The sequence below is a fragment of the Salvia hispanica genome, chromosome 6, assembly GCF_029641045.1.
Source record: "Salvia hispanica isolate PSC_SH4W2 chromosome 6, Shi_PSC_v1, whole genome shotgun sequence".
NCBI lineage: Eukaryota > Viridiplantae > Streptophyta > Magnoliopsida > Lamiales > Lamiaceae > Salvia > Salvia hispanica.
Window position 1 is genome coordinate 39627956 of NC_142697.1, and position 23327 is coordinate 39651282.

Here is a 23327-nt window from a genome sequence, read left to right on the forward strand (position 1 = left end):
ACATCTGAGTGAAATTAGTGCTTGTGAAATACTACTTGAACAATACATTTAACTTAATAAAGATAAAATAAAAGGGAGCAAGGTACATGGCCTGTTCATAGTTACAGCAATTATACAACAGACAGGTTTGAGTGCTGCTAGTAAGCTAGAATCTTGGCAAAGTGGTGGCACATACAAGGCCGATGAGGCAAGAGCAAGAAATTATATTAGCAATCTTTGTAGATGAGCCGGCTGACAGAAAAATGCGATAAGAGTTGCAGTCTCCACGGAAACCTCTAACGATCATTGCCTGCAAACAAGTGAAACAGCAATGATTAGGTTTCTACAGTACTAAATTTTAAACTTCTTGGAAGTTTGTGAAATGTTACAAATCAACACCTTTTAGTAGCATACTAGTAGAGGAGACCATAAAAATGGAGTATGCCGATGATATAAAGCTTAAGGGAAAGAAATAATAGGAATTGGAGATGTAAGAACAATACGAACCTGGCTTATCTGCTCTGCGTGGCTATAGACATTCTTGAAGATCCTTCGGATGTATGTGAAGAAAACTGCAGAGAAGGTTTTATAAGAATCAGCTCCTAATTGAGTACGAAATGACATGTATACAATTATAGATAGATGAAAAGAATATACACGTGACAGTACTGAGATGCTTTTTCAACTAAAATATTAACAGAATTCCATGCCCAGAATGTTTTGAACATAAAATATCTTCAGCAAAAGGAGACATAAAGTAGATAATTTAAGTTGGAGAATACCATCTACTGTCTCAAGTGTTGTTAACTGCTCCCATTGAATCCTACGAGATACAATACCCAGGGCCACATTGCGAACCTGCCATGGCATAGAGGAATTTAAAAACTATGACATTTTTTCAAGAATAAGATATGGAAAAACAAGAAACTGCCTTTACAAGAGTTTGGCAGAAATGATCAACTTTCAAAATCAACTGATAAAACCAAGCCTATTTTACCTCATCGAATACCAAATTGATGAATCTTAACGAGAGTAGTAGAGTTAGAATGACTTCAGCCACTGGGACACCACAGTTCTTCAAAGGAAGAATAAACCATTGCAAAGCAAATGCAAGCTGCTCTGATGTTGTGGTTGTCAAGCAAAGGCTAGCACTTTGGAAGATCTTTCAGGAAAATAATGTAGTAGTATGAATTAGTAAAGTGAGAAACTCAATATTAAATTATTAATTAGCATCTGCCAAATGAAAAATGTACTAAGTATAATATTAGTTGAGTGCATGATTTCAACAATATAGCACGGTTACACCGAAGAGGTTTGTTTTATTTTACGAACTGCGGAGAAGAAACGACCTAATTGATTCAGACTTCACCCAACTATTTGGATATCTAACACATTTCAAGATTTACTTGCCTTTTTCATAAGTGAGCCAAAATCACTTTGGATGTATTCAATATCTTCCAGTGAAGAAAAAAAACCTCCACTAAGTATTTTATCATTTTCAAGATTTCAAGATCTAATACACCACATGGAACTAAGGTCTATTATAACACAAGATCGTGCATAAATATATAACACGGAGACAAGGAAATAAATCATTTTACATAAGCATCCATCATATTATATAGAGCCAAGGCAAACTCACAGTGAATGTTAAACAAGCTGCGGTAGTAGCAGCTGACAAGCCTTTACTTGTCAGCTGTAACGGCCCAAACTTCATTATCACATATTTATAACCTTCATAAGATGCGGCAAGGTTTGGTAATCCCGTCACTGAAGATGGTGGGCTTCTCGATCGTAAAAGGGAAGGTGCACTGTCGGTGCTTAACCCCAACAAAACAAACAAGATACCACAGAGCAAAGTCACTCTCCCCAATTGATCCTACAATAATATTGGACATTTAATAAGGCAGTTTCCCTGCATAAAGAAAAGTACTATTACTACAAGTATGTTCCAAAAGAGAAGTACAAGCTACATATTCGAGTATTCGAAAAAGAAACTAACTTTTTCCACTCATATGTATGTGAAACAGTTACCATCTAAGTATGTGACTGGCCTTACCTTCCACACCTCAGTCGGCTGAACCCACACAGACAACAGGGCTAGATAGACTACCACCCCCACACGCACCGTCATATCTGCTTTCGCTGGTAAAACTACAAACGCGAGCAGCCATGCCTACAAAAACAAGAGAAACAACATAACTACAAACTATGTGGGATCTGTTACTGATAGCTTTAAACCATCAAAACACTCTTAAAACAAAAAACATACTATTAAATGAAATCAGAAACAAACTCCCACTATTACTCATGAACACACTGAGCTGGGCTTCCTAAACAAGTTTTATACATCAAGCCTTCAAACACCCGCACAAAAGTATTTAAGTACCTTCGTATTTTCATTCTTTTTAATTTAATTCGTAAAGTATAATCTCTACCCTCGACTATCGACATAGAGAATGCAGATATGTTACCCTATTTCCAACATAAACAAGACCACAGATGGTAGAGAAAGGGGGGATCACCACTGCTTAACCAATAAAAGATGCAATTTTACAGGTTTAACCAACAAAATAATGCCCTTGAGAAATTTATACACAAAATAAATAAATAAAAAGAAATATACCAGCTTGATTCTAGGGTCGACGCTGTGCAAGAAAGTGGTGGGAGAAGATATGTATTGAGCAATGGGACTGGAGGTAGCCCCTGATATTGCTCCAAACACTTTCTCCGCACCAAACAGATTACGGGGCAGCCATTTTTCCCAGCTCTTACTGCCCCCAATTTCATCATTACTAACCTCTGCACATTTAATTCGAGGTTTGAGTGCTACGGAGCGGCGCTGCAGCAGCAATTGTGCGTAATTTCTGGCGGAGTGGAGTGAGCGAAGAGGTGGTGCTGTCGCTGGAGGTCTAGGGTGTGAGACGAGGAGCGCCGGATACATCGGCGGCGGCGGGGAGAATCGGAAGGTCAGTTTTTTCGGAAGTGGGAATTCTGTTATTTCCGATTTGGTTTAATTATCCCAACTTTTATTTTCTGCACAAGAAAAGATTGTTATACTAGTAGTAATTTATAATTTTAAATAAATTTATTTACGTTTATAGTATTTAATTGAAGTTGCAGTCAATGATTAGATTTTATTTATTTATTTTTTTAAAGAAAGCTGGCCCAGAAAACTGAAGAAACTATTGCAAATAAGAAACACCTAATCTATCATGTAGTAGCCAAACATTCATATCAGTGGAGGGCCATCAAGAAAATGAACTCCTTTATGAGCGCTATACGCAGTCTGCAGCAAAATTGTCTTCTCTATGCACATGTTGAACTATCACCTACTCAAAGCCTTGTAATAAGCCACGCAACCTCTGCACAATATTAACAGTTACCTCAAAATGCCCCATAATCATGGCAACTCCAACAGCACTATCACTTTCCACTACTAGCTTCCGAATGCCCAAATTTTTTGCCAACTGGACTCCATGGAAGAGACACCAAATCTTTGCTGTCAAAATTGAACAAACCCCAACATTAGCTACAAACCTAGCCCTCCATGCTCCTAGCTCATCACGGATAAGACCTTCCCCAAAAAGCAAGTCCAGCTCCCCCCTTTAAAGACGCATCTATATTTAACTTAAGAAAATCCATATTTGGAGGTCTCCAACCGATCATAACAGGCAATTTAGCCACGGCCGCATCCAAATTATTCATTATCCTAGCTGACTCCACTATCTTAACCAAATTAATGATCTTACTGATAATTCTCGTCGGGCTTTCCCTATCTCCTTTAAAAATAAAGTTACATCTTTTCTTCCACAACTGCCAACAACCTATTCAGGGTTAATATTCCAACAACCTATTCCGAACACCGTCCCCCACCTTACTTCACTGCCCATCAAAACTTTAGAGTTAATATTTCGAATAATCCATATTTTACATTATGCATATCAATTTACGGCAGCAATTAAAAAACAACTAAATTCTAATGCATAATGAAAGACAATTTCAATCACTAAATCAGGTGAGATTAAACATAAAGATCATTTTAAGATACTAATTAGGACATTTTAAGATCTTTTAGTTGCTCAGATGAACTTTTTTAATCCCTAGATTTGGCCATTAATTGGTCAAAATCGATAATTCACTGCATAATTGGGAACATAGTTTTGACATTTAAATTATTTACCCAGAGTCACATACACTTACACAAACAAAGCATGAAGTTCAGAAAGCAAACATAAATTAGCAAATACTAACCATTAAAATTTAAAACTACATAACAATACAAGATCAGTTTGTCATGGCATTCTTTGTTAACTTAAAAGCTTCCTTCTACTCCTCCATCTTCTTCATCTTCAATCTACCTCTCACTAGCTACCTATATCATCTTCACCACTCTGAAGCACTGATATGGGGACTGTATTCATACCCTGTGGGGCCCGTCAACGGAGACATCGCTGCATGCTGTCGAACGTATCGAGCTCCAGCCGACCGAATTCAGACGAGTTCCGCTGCTACCGAGTCGCATTTGGAACCGTTTCCACCTTGCCATCATCGCAGCAAGAGTTTAGTACCAGAGGCTTCCGGCTCCGCCTTGGGCAGCAGCAACTTTTCTTGACATGTAGAGCTCTTGTTTGCGCTGCAGCGCGTTAGGCCCTTCACCCATGGCGCCTTCTCCGTCTTCGGCCTTGCAGGGAGCGTGCTTCCTCGGGTACGAAGGGTTAGGAGCGATGTATTGAGGATGCATAGTGGGATTTCTCGTCGTTCTGCGCTGTTCGTTTGGGTCTACCGGTGCTGGTGGCAGTGCCGCTCCGTAGTTGTTGTATCGTGGTGCGGGGCCGGTGATCTTACCCGGTCTTGTGGCAGACCTTGCTGAGATACGAGAGACGGTCGCCAAGTTACATCTTGTGTTTCAGATACGCATATACTGATACAGCACCGATGTGAAAATGTCGTACCTTGGATATTATTTTCGGGAACTTGGAGAGGCAACCGCGTCATTGGAATTGCATACGAGCGATCAGCGTGTGGCTTCTCGACATCTTTAATGGAGCACCTGGAGAGTTCGTTGGCAACTTCGCTCATACTTGGATTAGCATTACCCGAATACAGTACAGAAGGCCTGCAGCCATTGACATGTTTTAGATCCCTCCACGATTAGCGCAACAGTTATAGTGCGAGACAAAGTGCAGACGATGGACGTAAATGAGAATCGTGTTTACCTAGGCAAAGACGAAGATTGCTGTCTCTCAGCAGGCGGAGCAGGAGCAGTACCTCCATTTCTCCAATGCTCCTCAAGAAACGCAAATTGCTTCTTGAACTTGTCGACAGCACTGACGAATGAAGATACGATCAAAACACGTTCATATCAATGAAATACGAATGCCAGCTCTGGGAATTTCGTGGGCAAAAGACAATACCTTGGATACATGAAGCTCGTAGGTTCTGCTCCATCCAAATGCTCTTTCAACATCTTCGGGTGATACTCAAGAATCTCGCGGTATATCAGCTCTCGAACGTCATCCTTCGTGATCCTTCTCCTCTCAAACTCAAATTCCATTTTGGTGACCGGTTGTGCAGAAGGTTCTCTCTCTACTCTAGCTAAGTTCCGGAAGTATGGATCTGCAAGAGCCTGACAGCTCGAAACAAAAAAATTTCACAAACTCGAACTACAAAAGACAAGCTCTGATCTATAAAAAGTTTGACAAAGAGAAAAAGTATCAAAACCTCCTCAGCAGAAGGTCGGTCCTTGGGATCAAAAGCGAGCATTCTTTGTAAGAGACGGAGAGCAAAGGGATCAGCATTCGGGAACTTGTGAGACAAAGGAATCGCCTTCTTCCTTCTCATACTGCTTAAGTACCTACGAGCCTTCTCGTTTCTTATCTGCCATATTATATGATACAATCGAATTAGCTAACTTATGTTCAAGTTCTTAGACTCTCACAACCACCCCCAAAAACAAAACAAAAAAAAAAACCGGCGTACCCTTGCTATGGTTTCAGGAGGTGGAGTTCCCAACAAATCAGTCATGAGGTCTAATTGATGAACAACGTTTTTTCCGGGGAAGAGAGGTTTCCCAGTCAAAAGTTCAGCAAAAATACAGCCAATGCTCCAAATATCAATCGCAGGTGTATACTGCAAAAACGGTATAAGAAAACAAACATCAGAAAATTTGCAGCACTTTCACCACATTGGACTTGTGGATTTTCTAGCCGTAACAAATTTGCAACGAGTAATCAGTCCCTAACTTATACCTTGGAGAAAAAGGATCCACATAATTCCGGAGCTCTATACCACCTTGTTGCAACATAATCCTACAATAATATAGATGAGTCAGAGAAGATATTTAGTCGATGCAGAAAACAAACAGAAGTCAAGAAAATAATGAAGAAAAGGAATACCGTCCAAAATATTGCAGTTGGAGTATCATTGAAGGCCACTCTAGCAAGGCCAAAATCACAAATTTTCAATTTGCAGTCGGCATTTGCCAAGATGTTTTTGGGCTTCAGGTCACGATGAAATACATTAGCTGCACATAAAACTTCTAGTTAGATGAAACAAGTTAACAACAAGGATTGCACAGTTCTATTTAGAGATTGTAGCAGTCCTATAACCTGTATGAATATATTTCATGCCACGAAGAAGCTGATATAGGAAGAATTGGTAATGTTCTGGAGTCAAGTCGTCGTTGGCTTTGATGACCTGGTGGAGATCGGACTCCATCAGCTCAAACACTACGTAAATGTCCTTGAACTCTCTTCTAGACGGGGGCAGCAGAATATGCTTGATCTCCACAATGTCTGGATGTCGGAGAAGTCTAAGAAGCTTAACTTCACGAAGAATCCGTGTGGCATCGGAGACATGTTCGAATATGTCATTTATCTTCTTGATTGCAACCTTTTCCCCTGTACGTGTATCATATGCTGAGCAGACGACACCATAGCTACCTTTCCCTATTACTTCCTCGATTTTGTATCTGCTTCCTTCACCATATTGTGTGAAGAAATCCACATCTACGGACTGAAAAGAAATAGATGACAGTATATACTTTATTAGATGTGGAGAAAAATGAGAATTGAGAAAACACGGCAGTGAAATGAGGAGGCAGAAATGGACACTGTTCAAAATTGATGATGAAGAAAAAAGGGCTTTCAACGGAATCAAACTAATGACGATCCAGATGAATGACTGTATCACCATAGATTATGAACTTATGATTGAGTTCTCGAACAAATACGATATACTGAATTTTGTAGATTGGAGACATTAGAACTAAAGAAAATGTGTGAACTACAATCTCATTAAAACAATGTAACTTCAAGTGTACACGAACCTTTATATAAAGATAGATCTACGAGAAAAGTTAAAGAACATAAGAGTGAAGAGTCATGCAAGATTTAAACTAAAGAAAAATCACTTTTATCAACACAAAATCGATGTCATTGGAATGCCCATCATTAAGTGGTCTATTATTCTTGGCAAAACACGATCATTTCACGACGGGCCAACAACACAAATAATTTCTTTAAATTTGAACAAAACCTCACACTTTGAATTCTATCTCACAATACAAAACCCCCAAGTCCTTCAGATTTTCCATTCAAACCAGAACCAACTAAGGAAGCTTGAATTTTGAAATTACAATTGCTAGGATAAACTTAATCACCAATAATCACAATTACCTAGATGAAGAAAGTAATCATGATTTATAAATCAATCTACTTTAACCAAGGTGATGTACCAAAAGAGAAGATCAAGAAATTGATGCAACTCCAATCAAATGCTAATATAATTAAATAGTGTGATTATGCACACGAAGTCCAAAACATTCTCAACATAAAAAATCCTCCATACAAATCCTAACATCTCCCATCTTATTGAACACTTTAAAATTGAATCACAACAAATCTCAAATATTCCAAAATCAAATCTTTGTGAAATTACACGAATTCTGAAATCAAACTACATAATTCCAACTCAGTATAATCCAATAAATTAAATCTACAAACAGGTGAAACTTAAAAAAGATTACCTTTTTCCGATGATCAGATTGCATATTATCCGAAAATCAGCTGAAATTGAATTCCCCAATATGGATAAGAAAGATTAGATCACAAAGAAACCAGAAAATGTTGACTATTCAGCAAAAGAGTCGAACTGAGTTTGGATCGGAAAATGAAGTGAGCACAGAAATGAATCAACGAATTTGGAAGAAATCTCAGATGATATCTCAAGTGAAAACCCCCCAAGACATGAAGAGAAAGGGAGAATTAGACGAATTCGAGCATAAAACTGTGATCTTGAAATGGGTTAGCAGAGTTGAAGAGTTCCCCTTTTTTATGGGGCAAAGCGAGAAACAGATTTTTTTTTTGGAGGGGCGAAAGCGTGTACGAGGAATGAGAGTTATGTAGCTGTAAAAATGGAGTTTCCTAAGCCGATGTCGATGATCTCTAACGCAAATGGGGAAAAGGGGCTTTTGCAAAGTGAAATTGAGTTGTAGAGAGAGCGAAGTAAAGTGGATAATGTGTCTGAAATTAATTACCACCTAGTCCACCAAAATTTGTTCCATTTTTATCCATTTTCGTCCGTAAATTTCATTTTTATTATTTTGATTACATTTTATTATAAAACTAATTTATAAAAGTAAGACCCACAATTCATTAATTTTTTTAACTCATTTCTTAAAACTCGTGCCGGGTCAAAATGAGACAAATTTTAGTTGACGGTGATAGTATTTATATCAACAAGTATTTATTTCAATTTTATTTACTAGTATAATCTTTGCTCTTGTAAATTAAAGCCAATTTTATTGGATTAAGTATTAGTATTCATTTGAATGCAATAAATAGTTCTCCACTCATTATAATGGCAAATCCAAATGGAGGAAATTTATGTAATTTTAGAATTAAACGCATTAAATAAAGAAAAATCCCAAATAACGATTAAGACACATTATGAATAATTATTCCTTTAGGAATTTTCTACTTTTAGTTTGTAAAAGAAATGGAATATATTTCTTATTTATATATATAGCTTATCAAAAAGATGAGATACTTTTATATCTTCCCATATAAGAGTGGAGGAATCTATTATTCGACAAAAGATTATTTATTATGCTCTATCGCACTAAAAAACATAATCTTCGTTACTACGTGTATTCCAAACATTCAACGGTGAATACATTATTTGTAAGAAGAAAATAAAGAAATCAAACCTCACCATATTTCTATATTGAAATTTAAAAAAGTGTATCAGATAATCAACTTTTAATATTTATGATAATACATTATTTGATTCAAAAAATCGAAATGTTATGAAACACTAATGGCCGATGCATATTATCAATTTATTTTCGAATTTGAATTAACATAATAAAATATTAGTATTAGTTTAAATATAATATGAATATAGTACTCCCTCCGTCCCAAAAAGATTGTCCCGTTTCCTTTTTCACACTTGTTTTGCAAAAATAATAATAAATAGTTAAAGTAGAGAGAGTAAAGTAAAAGTAAAAGAGAGAATAATGTAGAGAATAGTCTTACTTACATTATTCTTTCTCTTATTTTACTATCTTTCAAATTTATCTATTTATTATTATTTTTACAAAACGAAACAAAAAATGAATTGGGACAATCTTTCTGAACGGAGAGAATAACATTTTATTATGATCTGTCAAACGTGCTGATAAATGTATTAGTCTACATCTACACCCTTGAGCCACCTCAAAGGGCAAGTGTATAACACTATAACTCAATAAATATAATTAGGAATATTCGTGCAAATGTCTATTAATCGAATTTCAATAAATGTGATATTCATCATTTTCTTCACACGCTCTTAGGTGTAATTTATAAGGATGCATCTATATAGAAATAGATAGACTTCATTTTATATTAATGTGGGTTTGAATATTACATTAATTATAATAGACGAAGACGGTGCCATGTGCACATCACATGGCTTAGTTGTAAGCCTATCAAAATAAATATGGAGTATAATTTATTGTGGATAAATATATTGTCATTATCATATCAATACTTACTATACTATACAGAAAAAACGCGTTAACTTCGAAAAGGTTAATTTCTTTTGCTAATTGCCTATTTAGTCATTACTAAGATAATATATTATTTTTGTAAACCTTTTTAGTACTAATATTATTTCAAAAGTTGTGAATGCATGTTATATGCTATCTCAAGTCTTTTCCACTATCTATCGATTATATAGAGTAGTACAAAATAAAATATAGTCAACGTTTCATAAATATAGTGTTACTGTCATTTTCACAAAATAATGGCGTTATTAATTACTTCTAATTTATACTTATTAGACTGAGTGGTATTCTGATTAGGAATTCGATTACTTGCCATGATCAAATAATGAAAAAAAAATACAAATTGCCATCACGTTTGGTTTCTTTCTTTTTTATTAATACATAAGGTATGTTTCAACATTTTTCAATAATGTCACAAGATCAACTTTTCAGCAACACACTATACAAATACAACCATCTAAATATGACATCCATGGATAATGTATAGCCCAAAGCCTAGACCGTATCTCAGGCTAGAAATCTCTCACATCATCATTCCCTAAAATTTTGATTAGTGTAGGCTTCAATAACTCTATCATGCCCCCAAGTCAAACCTCAAATATTTCACAATGTAATTTTAAAATAATAAATAATTGATTACATAATTAAACATTAATTTATTTTGACATGTTGTGGTGGAGATTGAAATTCAAAATGAATAAGAAATGTATTTATAGATAAAAAAATGGAATTGGAAAAAGGAGAATGATGTCCACATAGGACCCCAAGTGAGTGGCGGACTCCGACCACTCCCTCTACAATGGTGCACCAAGCAGTCTACACCTCCTCTCACACTCGACCGAACCTCCAAAATCACGGTCCAACCCCTTTTCTCCCTCCCCCTCCAAAATCACCGGTTTCAATTGGATAATTGGACTAGTATTTTTATTTATTCTCTCTTTCAAAATTATTACTAAAATACATATAAATTGACTTACACAATATATAACTTGATTATCCACTTATTAATCGAAGAGTAAATACAAATTGAATTGATTTAGTCGTCAGATAAACTAGTGGTTTAATTTAAAGAACAAGTCTCGTAATAATGAATTATTCACACATAAATAATACAATAAAAATGAAAGACAATCAAATTGTAAACGAAAAAAAAATGATCTTGAGTCATTAAGTTCTTATTTATGCAATCTTAATTCATTAGCATTTAACAGTTACCTTAATAACATCGAAATAAAACGAAATTGGTGTCATGTGAAAAAGACTTTCTAACCACCTTAATTAAAACCCACAAAACTTCATTGGCCATGCAAGAAGACACGCACTCAATTCCAAAGATATATAAATAAAAATTAAATCTTGATGACAAAAGGGGAAATCTTTTCGATGGAAGATACTACTACTAAAATTGTCGTTTATATCAGCAAAGGGTTTTTGTAGGGTTTCACTCTTCTCCCACAAAGAAAGATATAGATAAGAGATACCTCAACACTGTAACACTACTAACACAAAGTACTTCTCTTTTGTTTCATTTTTTTTGTTTCAATTTCTGGCCAAGAAAAGAAATGGGTTCTTTGAAAAACGGAGAAACAGAGAGAAGCTTGTTTGAGCAGAAGAAAATTGAAGACGATGAGGAAGAACCCATTTTGATGGAGCAGCCGCAGAGGTTTTGCATGTTTCCTATCAAGTACCCACAGCTTTGGGAGATGTACAAGAAGGCAGAAGCCAGTTTCTGGACTGGTATTGTGTGTGTGTGTGTGCGTGATAAGCAATTATGAATGATCGTGGTTAAATTTCTTGAAAAGATCCTGTTTTTATTTGTTACGGTTAATTTGATTATATTTGTGCTATAATCCAATTCATCGAATTTGGCATTCTTTTGGGTTGTTTTGTATGATTTGGGGAGTGCTAAATCTTGATTTTGATGATTAGTTCCAAAGATTTGACCTTTTTAGCATTCGTGTGTTGTTTTGATTGCGAATATAGTGAAATCTATTTAGTGGTTTTGCTTATCTAAAAGGGCTATAGATGGAAATATGTATTTCAAATTTAATGATTAATGATCAAACTTGATTCAAAACTGCATTTTCTGTCTCCTCTGTTTTTAGGATACATATCGAATGCATGTTTTGGTTCCACATTATGTTGCTCTTGGTGTGTTTTGACACAGAAAATCTTGATTTTCAGCTGAGGAGGTTGATCTCTCACATGATGTGCAGCAGTGGGAAGCTCTGTCTCAACCCGAAAAGCACTTCATAAGCCATGTGTTAGCATTCTTCGCTGCTTCAGATGGAATCGTTTTGGAAAACTTGGCTGCTCGTTTCCTCACTGATGTTCAGATTGCAGAGGTAATTAACGATTATGCAATTAATTTTCGGTAAAGAATCCTATGACTGAGACAAGATACATATGTTCATTGCCTGGCTGTGAAACGAGTTGCAGTATCAACGGAATTGATTGAATTTCGATAATATAATAATTTTGTTAGGATGTCGACACCAATAAAATTGGAACAATACAAAGAAGTTTAGTATGACCCTTGCGCAAGTATAAAACACATAAATCGAGAAATAGTAATTTTTATAGGATGCCACTTTCTGAAGCTTCTATGATAATTTGCATACGAGAAGATATACATTGCCAACTATTTAATCCCATTTTTCCAGCTCGATAGTTTTGAGGATTTGTAGGAGAATGTGTATCGATGATTTCAAAAAGTGAATCTGTACCAACATTTTTCTTGATAAGGAAAGATTCGAGTATGTTAGTTTATATCTTAAATGGCTGATATAGATTCATATGGTCATTATTTATAGGCTCGGGCATTTTATGGATTCCAAACTGCTATGGAGAATATTCATTCCGGTATAGATCCTTTTAAGCATTCTGATGGTATTTTGGTAGCTTCCATGCTTCTTGAAGCTGATTCTTGACTTCTTAATGTTTTCGTACAGAAATGTATAGCTTGCTCTTGGAAACATATATCAAAGACTCAAAGGAGAAGAACAGATTGTTTAATGCAGTCGAGAACATCCCCTGCGTTGCACAAAAAGCCAGTTGGGCCTTGAATTGGATTAAAAGGTATAATTCGTTAATCACTAGGATCAGAGAGTTGCCTTGTTTAAATTTCTCATTGATTAACTATGTATAGAACATTTTTGACACCTCCAAGCTGTCCCTAGACAATGTATTTGGCTTGCTACGAGCATCAAGTCTCATTCTGTTCTGCATCTGCACGTCTTATTTCTTAATTCACAATTTTATACGTGTTGTATTACCTATAAACATGTGGATAACCAACGCTAACATCAACGTGCAGCACGAGCACATTTGCTGAGAGACTCGTTGCTTTTGCCTGCGTTGAAGGCATTTTCTTCTCTGGAAGGTATGGCCCCGCCAGGTCCATGTTGTTCATCCATCTCTCACCTTTTGTTAATATCTAGTTTCCTTCTATCATCAGCTTCTGCTCGATTTTTTGGCTTAAGAAAAGGGGATTGATGCCTGGCTTGACGTTCTCTAATGAACTCATTTCTAGAGACGAGGGTCTGCACTGTGACTTCGCCTGCCTCCTATACTCGTACATCCTCCTCTCCTACCCAACATTAGCTATGAGAACGGGGAGTTAATCCCCCGTTTTTCAATTTCTGCAGGTTACTTCGAAAGCAACTGAGTTGGCAAAGGGTCCATCTTATTGTAGAAGAAGCTGTTGAAATCGAGATTGAATTTGTTTGTGATGCCCTCCCTTGTGCTCTCATTGGTATGAACTCGACACTGATGAGCCAATACATCAAGTTCGTTGCTGATCGACTGCTGGTACCCTCTCTCTTCACTAGGAAAATATGACCTTCTTTGGCTCTATTACATATCTCCTTTCATCTCTCTCTCTCTCTCTCTCTCAGGTTTCTTTAGGGTGTCCGAAGGCGTACAATGTTGAGAACCCTTTCGACTGGATGGAAATTATATCGTTACAGTAAGCATTGTGAAATATGAGATTGATATATGATCTTGAAATCCAACTGCATATTTTTATGGTGTAAAGGCTATTACTTGAACAGGGGAAAAGCCAACTTCTTCGAGAGAAGGGTAGGCGACTACCAGAAGGCGTCCGTCATGTCAAGTTTGCAGGACGGCTCCAAGAATTTCGAGTTCAAGACGGACGAGGACTTCTAGAAGCCGCACTCGTCTTCCTATTGATAGGTACCACTACTTGATGCTGAATAAGGGCATCTATATACTCAGAAACATTTTATGTGAGTTTAGCATTTATCAATTGCTCAGATTCTTGGAAACAAACATAATTCAAATAGTATGTAGATAATAAATGCTGCATTATCAACAGTATAGACATATGCAAATCAAAAATATCATCTATTATTCTAATTTGATTTCGTATAGGAACAGTAGTAGTTGTTTTTGACTTAATGCTTTTCCATTTTTGTTCTTTTCACTTATTAGTGAAGTTTTGGAATTTTGATGCTTCTGTTTTTTGTTAAAATTTTTAGTACAAAATTATGAATTTGTTATGTGTTCTGTAATTTCAAAATACACACATACAGATAAAGCGACTTCCAATTGTATTGGAAGCCTGTGTAAATCAAATAGTAGTATGATTGTACTATTCAGTAAGTTTCATGGATTTTCATTACTCATATTTTTTCACCATCGAAATCAATACGGTAAAATCAAAATTAGTTTCCATCACATCATCCTTTATAAAATATAGAAAAATCTTTATAATGCTCAATGTATTACATATATAAAATTTAAATAGTTTATAATTAAATAAAATGGTAAATGGATTAAATGTCTATGCCAAGTTCTCTTTTTTCCATTAATTCTCTAATATATTTAATAATAGAACTGTTAAAAATGTAAACTGGACAAAAAATTATAATAGTTCTTGATTTAAAAGGTAAGAAATCAACTTTACCTTAAAACAATTAGACACAAACTTACTCTTACTTAAAAAACGAACGAAAAAATAATGCATGTTGCAATCTCAACAAAATTACTCCCTCGTTCCTTCATAGTTGAGTCACCTTCGTTCCTTCATAGTTGAGTCATTTTTCCATTTCGGAAAGTTTCCTCATAGTTGAGTCATTTCCATATATAGTAATTTTTTCCTATTTCTTACTTTACTCTCTCTTACTTTATTATCTCTACTTTATTCACTTTTTACTTTATTATCTCTACCTTTTTTTTCTTTCTTACTTTTTTATCTATTTATTTAACACACTCAACATTCATTTCTTAAACTCCGTGCCGAAAAGTTCCGCCTCAAAACTATGAGAGAACGGAGTGAGTAAAAGAGATAATGTAATTGTAACATTTTAAAAAATTATATAATTAACTAAAATCAGGTTAAACATTATGTTATTTGCTATTTTTCGATACTTAATCATAACCTTGAAAATATCAACAACAGTAACATCCAAAATATTTGTGTCAACAGTTCAACACACATGCCAACTTAAAAATAGGAACGATGTGACTGTGGTGTCTCACTTAGTCAAATCTTTTAAATTACAGATAATGTTTCCAACTTTCCCCCATGCATTATTGTTCTTAAATCTTCATCCCACCACTTACAAAATCAATTACTCCACTAGCTAGCTACTTAATTACTCCAATCACCTAAATTAAGTGTATTATTTTGAATTTGATACAAATTTTAATATAAAGAAAAAAGAAATTGTAAAAGAAAATTGAAATATACTTTTCGTGGAAGGAGGAATTATTATTATATATGCATGCAGATCATGACTGCCACCATTTTTGATCTGTTTGTCTTTTCATATTCAATGTTTTCTTGATCATGAGTTGAAAATTAGGGCATTATTTTAGTGGCAGAAACAATTCTTGTCCCAATGTTGTCAACACAACCCTAACACTTGTGCTGTTGTGAGTGGGCAACAAACCATGCATTTTTGTCTCTTAATTTGGCTATTGAACTCACTAGAGGACCAACTTGTCCTAAAATTTAGAGATATTTTTATTTTTGTGAGGTTTAGGTCCACCCCTTATCATCTTGTATAGGTGTTTGGTAAAAGAAAATCTTATCTTTAGTTCTTTTTGAATTAGCTTAAGATAAGATAATGAAATGTTATAGATAAAAGGAAAAAAGAAAAGAAAAATCTTCTCTTTGTCCCCTCCTTTGTATGACAATAAGGGTCATAATTAAAAGTAAGATCTAATTAAGTTTGCACAATTGAACTCCCCACAAATTAATATGTCACTTAGATAACTCAACGGAGACTGAAGAAAGCTAGTGTACAAATATGTTATGGAGTCACTGAAAGAGGTTTTTTTCTTCAGCGTGTCGCTCTTAGATTCCCCCCTCCATTTCGAACTTCTGGATCCGACACTTGCCTAAATCATTTTACTAATAAACTATCTCTAACTATCAATCTAGTTATCTAACAACAAAAAGATGGACCCTTTGGAGAGACAAATTGGAGCAATAATTAGAGGCTCATGTTCATTTGTTGGGGTCTAGAAAACTCAGCCTTATATTCATAGACACACACCGATATAAGCGGGGGAAAAGTCGAAAAGATTGCTTTCATGAATGAAGTCCTTAGACACACACGGTTGTCACAAATTGCAATGATAAGTTAGTATTTTATTTGAGAGTGTAGATAGGGTTTGTTGCACGTGATGTCTAAGGACTTTTAGGGCACATAGTCCCCACAATGTAACCTCAAACTCTGCATCCAAACCTCAAGTTCGAGCCCTATAAATTCTAGCACAAGTTCTTGCATGGATGCTCGAACTAGGGTTTTTGAGATTAATCGAAGCATCATTCCAAATCAGCGTTAAAGAAGAAGAAGAAGGTGAAGATGGCGAAGAGGTTTGAGAAATTAAGGAGGATGGTGAGACAAGTGAGAGGAAAGCTGTACATTGTTAGAGTTTGCATAACTATGCTTCTCTCTTGGGACAAGTATTCTTAACATGTAGCCTAGTTTTAAGGGTTTTCTTCTTCTTTTTTGTGGTAGTGTAAATTCATGTGTAATAGGGTTTGGTCTTGCTCTAAGTAGTTTGAGCTTTTTAGAGTTCTCTCTCCACTCCCCCTCCCTCTCGTGCATAGATTATAGATACATGCAAATTATTAATCAGAAAAAAAAAAAAAAAAAAAAAAAAAGTAGTAGAAGCAATACTACTCAATTTAATTCTTGTTATGTAGAAGAATGGAATATATATTACGTCAAATTACAAGCTTAATTTTGTAATAATATATCAAGCGGTGTGCTGATTATATACTAATAGTAGTGTTGGTTGCTCTATATTATTATGCATGTTTATTGCTCTATATTAGAGTTCATATCAGAACAAATTAACAGTGAAGGCGGCTGCCAATATATAATATTATAGTAATATATATAGAGAGAAGTGGGGTGAGGGGTTCAAATGTGTGTGATGATAATGCTATATTGTTCAATTTGTTTGATTATCATTGTTTAATAAGTATAAAATAGTACTTAGTATCAAAATATTAAGAGACGAGATCACCACTTCTCTCACTAATGGACTTTTCCATGAATGATTTCTTAGTCTTATATGTCCCTTTCAAATTATTCTCGAACCTCCGAGATAGCGTATTGGCAAGTTTTCTTCTCTCATTTTCAAATTATTAAATAAATATAGTGTGAATTTTCTGATATATCGTGTGGGAAAAATCATATATAGCTACAATCGTAAAATATAGTGTGATTAATAAAATCGACACTCATAAAAGTTTAACTTTTCTAGTTATTTTAGGGAGGAAAAATGTGTATCTTTTTTTGCTTGATACATTTTTAAAGCATTTTTTCTTTTATTTCTTTTCTTTTTAGATTGATACATATTCAAAGAATTTTTTTTTGTTTTTTTCTCATTTATCATGCACAGCCATATAACCTTTAAAAATTAAAACCTTAAACGAACTAACCCATGTATTTATTCTTTTGCATTTATCGGTTTGCAAAATGAAAGAGAGATGGTTAAATTAAACAAGATGTATATAAACAAAACATATCATATATGCTTGTCTCGAGTTAGTAATATATAAGCATAAATGCAAGAATCTCAACAGATAAAGGTAAGGCAACATAGATTTCTTATTCCACATTGCAAAATTTAGGGCCATACATATAAAGAATTAACACTACTGCACAGGATATGGAGTTTCATCTCTTGCCCAAAATCACATTGCAAAATTTACCGCGTCTTATCATCTCTTCGGCTCACCAACGCTGCTCAGCACCTTCGCGGAAGTGGTGTCATCGTCCCCTCCTTTTTTCGGGGTCAGCCCTTGCTTGGGTCCCTGTGAGAGCATCTATTAGCCGAGGCAACGGAACACTTATTTAAGTTACTCGATGAGTCTACTTACAGCTCCTTTTTGGGCCGTTAACCTCCTGATTGAAGGGGCTCGTGCTACTGATGAAGCAGCTGCAGCTGCTGCCACGCGTATCCTGCAGAAGAATGTGGAAAGCAGAATTCAAATATACGTATATACGCAAGTGCATATGCATATCGTGTCTATACTCCGGTTTCAAGTACTACCTTTTATGGACATCAACGTACTCATCCGTCTCATCGACAATCTCCTCCTGCATCACAAAAGAGAAATCCATGAATTCAAATACAAAGGGATGGATTTTGAAATACGATGAATCTCTCTCTACCTGTAGAAGTTCTTCGAAAACATCTTCTAAGGTGATGATGCCGATGACCTCACCATCTTCAGACTCATCCGGAGCAACCAACCCTTGCAGAACTGCTTCATTATACGCGAGGTTAGCTTTGGATGCCGGCTTTGAAACCTTGTCAATGTCAACGACAACAGTATTTGAAATATCTTCTTTCTTTGTTAGCAATGGGGTGGTTATATCTGAATCTCCGTTTGTGGGTTCATTCCCCTCAGACTTCTCCAAAATCGACGGAGGTCTTTTGCTTTCTCCTTTTGGCCTCACAACAGCTGCCATATGGCTGCTACCCTTTTGAAACTCGTTGAGTATGTCGTAAAGGGGCATATCTGCAGGAACACTGGAAAAGCAACGGCACTGATGAAATCTGAAACCGTAATAGTCAATTATACAATGAGCATGTCGATTGTTCAACATCATACCGAGGAATTCTTCGAATTGATACAGCACTGACAGGGGTCTCTGTTTCTGCTCTCACGGTGAGAAGGCTTTTTACCTAATATCGCTATTCGTGTGAGAGTCGAGCATTAAGGATAATGATATAGTGAAGTCCATTTTCGGAATCTTACCAGTAAAAGTCCGATAATGTTCCTTGGATTTCCAGAATACACAGGGACACGGCTATGACCACGAGCCAGAACCTTACCAATTGCTTCCCTGAGAGGACAAATCAAGTTATACGATGTTTTTCTCGAATAAATAAACAAACTTATGTAGACTGAATGAAAACTCAGACATTTTGAAAGGCATATATCGATGTATCATATATGCTTTACTAACGAAGCTTGAAAAACGCTGTTCCTATCTGAGCAATGTAAAGAAATCTTTTCTATCAGGCAAGGAATTCTTACCAGTCAAGCTTCGAGTTAACATCCAGCGAAAATGTTGACTCAATTGGCGTCATCGCCTCCTCGGCAGTCTGGTCGAGAAACAGTAAAACTAGATTAGATAAAGATGCTTTCATAAGATTAAAATTGAGATTACTCTACATCGAAACAGTTAACAGTGGTCCTATGGATCTCCGCCAACACCATACCTTCTCTGTCAAATCTAGCGCTCCACTAATGATTGTTGTCTCATCATGCGTTAATTCACCGCCTTTTCCGGCCTGAAAACAAAAGAGAACAGCTTAATTCGGTCGTGATCAATGAGTTGAGCAACTTGCAAGTGGTTTACCTCCTGGCTGTGAATAGAAACGAGAGCTTTCAGCTGAGCCCGTCTAAACAGTGCATCATTGTGTCCTAGAACCCAATCCAGAACCTGAATTCATTGAATGACCAAATCACGAGTTTCAATCGATTTAAGATCAAACTTCAGCATTGAAAGCCAGGAATATCTAAAAACACATTGGCAGTTGATAATTACCTTGCCGATTGGGTAAGCAATCGGGTAGCAAACGATCATCAGAAAACGAACAAGCCACACACAGTTAGCACCCACGGCGAGACCATATCTAGTGCATATTGCTTGAGGGATGACCTGACAACATAATAAAAAAAAATCTCATCAGAGAATGAACACCAAAAAGTGAGAGTCGGAAGAAGGAAAAGCTGAACACGTATAAATCAATACCTCTCCGAAAAATAAGACAAATGTAACTGACAGTATAATGGCAACATACTGATTGAAGATCTTATCTAGGTATAGAGGAAGTGCCTGCAAGTTGCAAATAAAACGAAAGTAAGCATATATTCAATACAGAGAATATGCAATTTGGCTTGTTTCCGGCTTCTTTGAAGACTGAGAAACACATATCAGAACAACATTATCAGGGGAAATCGTACCTCCATTGCAGCAGCATTACATAAAAGCAATGTCACAAGAAGCTGATGCTGCTTCTGAACCACAGGAAATATCGCAGCTGATGAAAAATTGACTAGGTTCAGATTGAAGGGTAAAAAGGTACTCATAAAAAAGAGAAAGATCCTTCAAAATCACTTTGCTAAGATATACTCTAGAGCTGCAATCCCAACTATTAGTTACACTTCCAACATCGGCTAAGCAATAAGTGTAAGTCAAGAAAATCGAGATTTCAGTATTTGCTTCTCCCATCTTCATCCTATTATCATCCCAAATTAACCTTTCAACAGCTAAGTAAAATATAACAGTGAATCATCACAAAACTTTCAAAAGCAAGATCCAATCTTTATCCAGTTTCAAAGATACCCTAGAACTTCTTCTATCTAATATATCAACATTTCAAGAAATCCAATGCCTCCAATCATATCAAACCGCAAAAATTCCATCTTTACTCAACCCCCATCAATTTATACAACTAAAATCGATCATAAGCCTATAATTCCAACTACCTCAAAAAACAAAAATCAAAACCAGCTCAAATCAGTCACAGAATCAGTCATCACATATTCACAATCCAAAACAAGAAAAACATCGAATAACCAAAAAAAGATTCAAAATTTTGGAGAGATAAAAAAGGGATAGTGTTTCTAACCAGACTGTTTCTTCTCGGCGGGGGTGCCGCTGCGCTGGAGGATCTCGAGCTCGACGAGGCCGAGCGACATGAGGCCCAGCGTGAGGCCCGACATTACCCCGGCGAACATCACCAAGATGCAAGATATTCCCGCGTATACGTACCACCAGACGGTGCCGAACTCTATCTCCGATCCTAACATCCCACCGCCGTTCTTCAACGCTATCGACAGCAGCGCCGCCGCATTTACAAAGTGCATATTTGTGAGCTCCGGTGCCAGCAGTGTGATGTGAATTTCCGGTTTGAGTCTATGCGTGATGAGATATCATCGAGCGGAGAGAGAGCGAAAAGGGGTAGTTGGGATTTGCAGGGTGTGTAAGAAAAAAAATTGTGAGAGGCGCCCAACTAGTCAATTAGGAGTAGACACTGATTTAGATTCAACAAAATATATCCATTTACAGACTAATTTTGAATCAACAAAATATATCCATTTCCATTTTTTGCACTCAATATATGAATTTGCTATAGCTTTAAAATTATTACTAGTATATTAAATAAATTTTAGCTAGCTATATATTTCATACAATAAAGCCTAATGTGGAATATTTATAAGAAATATATCATCTTTAGAATATCGAAGCACAATTTTATGGAATAACAATACTAGTTCTTCTTGAATACTAGTCACACTGCTACCCAAAATTTGCACTTATGGACAAGTCAAAGTAGCGTGTATGGTCAATGTTACTTCTATAAATTTATAGATAAACAATTACTAAAATCTCGTATTTAGATTTAACAAGTACAAGTATTAAAATATTTATCACTTTGTGGTTCAAATTAATATAATACTATACATTAGTGTTATCAGTCATCCAAAATAAGAATAACTTCATATCAACATTGTATATGATAGATTGTCCACGTCGATCTGAGTTATGTATCTTACTTTAACAAGAAGCCAACTAGCCAACTGAAAAAGTTTATGTAGTAATCATGAGTCTATCAATCAATTTAAAATATAGAAGAATGACTTGTTTATTCAATTATTATCAACAAGTGAGAAACCACGTAACATAAATATTTATTCTCATTCATTAAAAAAAAGTTGAATTATGGAATAAAACAGTATAAAACATACTCATTTTCTAGTATACCCACTTAAGATAACTCACTTTCTATTGTGGTTGTCATAGATAAGATAACATATTATTAAAAATAAAAATAATTTTATTTCTATTTCTTTTCTTCTTGTTTATTATTCATTACTTTGTTACAAAGGTTATATCGCCAACCCCAGGCGCCCTCCATCCCCAGCCTGACATCAGTAAGGGGAGTTAAATTACGGTACTCAGTAGCCCACTAGAGGGGAGAGTTCAACCCACTCTCTCACCGGAGACCCACCTCCACAGAGGCCTCACGCTTGTGCCCGAGAGGTGGCAGTCTCCTCACAGTGGTAGTGGGATTCGAACACCCGCTCATTGTTACAAATCTCCACCTCTGGAGCCAACTGAACTAGCCCTTTACTTGAACATATAAAATAAAGTTGTATTCCATGCCACCTAAAAAAAACGGGTCTATCTTTCTTAGAATGGTATATAAGTTGTATTTTGTTTAATCTTAATTTTGAAAAAGGTGGAGACTAATATGAGGATAATATTTTGACTAAGGGACATATTTATCCATTTTTTTGAAGTTATAAAAATTAATTATATTACATTTTACTTAAATCAAATTAATATCTAACCAATATTATTGACTTTTATATTTGACTGTAGTACATATACAAAATTTCTATTATATGGTCGGATCACAGAAGTTGTCGAAATAACTTGATAATATAAAGAAATGGTGTAAAGGAGAAAAACTGAATCACATGATAAGTGTGCAGCCTTGATTGTCTGAGTATAGAAGAAATGGAATCATTCGTAGGAGTATTTGTTTATTCTGTAGATCCGAATATGTATTGACATTTTTTGGGTCCACAAAACAAACATCAGTGCATCATGTGTGTGTTATTTTTGGATCCACAAAACAAACAATGGTGTGAAGATATATTTACATTTTTTGAAAAGCTCTAGGGGAATGACTTGAAGAGTATTGTTATATTTTTGTTATAGATTTGTTTAGATTTCTTTTTTGTTAGTGTTGAATGATTTGTAAATGATGTAGTACTATATTTTAA

General features: G+C 35.7%; 5 protein-coding genes and 1 non-coding gene across 6 annotated transcripts; 3 read left to right on the forward strand and 3 right to left on the reverse strand.

Annotated features, from left to right (window-relative positions):
- Window positions 1-47: 47 nt before the first annotated feature.
- ABCI12 (cobalt ion transmembrane transporter) lies at window positions 48-3015 on the reverse strand. The gene is made up of 7 exons (XM_048103826.1): window positions 2606-3015; window positions 2039-2155; window positions 1622-1858; window positions 977-1141; window positions 762-837; window positions 487-551; window positions 48-289 (listed from the first exon to the last, which is right to left on the reverse strand). The coding sequence occupies exons 1-7, from the start codon at window positions 2921-2923 to the stop codon at window positions 146-148; spliced, it is 1122 nt and encodes a 373-aa protein (XP_047959783.1). The 5' UTR covers window positions 2924-3015; the 3' UTR covers window positions 48-145.
- Window positions 3016-4125: 1110 nt separating this feature from the next.
- LOC125205026 (mitogen-activated protein kinase 15-like) lies at window positions 4126-8441 on the reverse strand. The gene is made up of 10 exons (XM_048103825.2): window positions 8009-8441; window positions 6591-6996; window positions 6378-6505; window positions 6231-6290; window positions 5962-6111; window positions 5704-5859; window positions 5397-5608; window positions 5199-5309; window positions 4935-5098; window positions 4126-4848 (listed from the first exon to the last, which is right to left on the reverse strand). The coding sequence occupies exons 1-10, from the start codon at window positions 8030-8032 to the stop codon at window positions 4544-4546; spliced, it is 1716 nt and encodes a 571-aa protein (XP_047959782.1). The 5' UTR covers window positions 8033-8441; the 3' UTR covers window positions 4126-4543.
- A 2959-nt stretch (window positions 8442-11400) lies between these two features.
- On the forward strand, window positions 11401-14407 carry RNR2A (ribonucleotide reductase 2A). The gene is made up of 9 exons (XM_048103828.2): window positions 11401-11767; window positions 12215-12375; window positions 12844-12892; window positions 12982-13108; window positions 13347-13412; window positions 13488-13604; window positions 13678-13840; window positions 13927-13997; window positions 14083-14407. Exons 1-9 carry the CDS (start codon window positions 11593-11595, stop codon window positions 14195-14197), a joined length of 1044 nt encoding a protein of 347 aa, XP_047959785.1. The 5' UTR covers window positions 11401-11592; the 3' UTR covers window positions 14198-14407.
- On the forward strand, window positions 12509-12612 carry LOC125208728 (U6 spliceosomal RNA). The gene has a single exon (XR_007174208.1). It is a non-coding gene; the product is annotated as a U6 spliceosomal RNA (small nuclear RNA).
- A 2186-nt stretch (window positions 14408-16593) lies between the features above and the next one.
- Window positions 16594-17263, forward strand: DVL21 (DVL family protein). Its single transcript, XM_089059927.1, has one exon. The coding sequence runs from the start codon at window positions 16867-16869 to the stop codon at window positions 16975-16977; it is 111 nt and encodes a 36-aa protein (XP_088916053.1). The 5' UTR covers window positions 16594-16866; the 3' UTR covers window positions 16978-17263.
- Window positions 17264-18023: 760 nt separating this feature from the next.
- LOC125207419 (DUF21 domain-containing protein At4g14240-like) lies at window positions 18024-21565 on the reverse strand. The gene is made up of 13 exons (XM_048106749.2): window positions 21164-21565; window positions 20496-20572; window positions 20284-20367; window positions 20077-20190; window positions 19888-19971; window positions 19748-19819; window positions 19563-19630; window positions 19281-19368; window positions 19134-19207; window positions 18691-19051; window positions 18569-18615; window positions 18396-18477; window positions 18024-18329 (listed from the first exon to the last, which is right to left on the reverse strand). Exons 1-13 carry the CDS (start codon window positions 21399-21401, stop codon window positions 18237-18239), a joined length of 1482 nt encoding a protein of 493 aa, XP_047962706.1. The 5' UTR covers window positions 21402-21565; the 3' UTR covers window positions 18024-18236.
- Between the last annotated feature and the right edge of the window lie 1762 nt (window positions 21566-23327).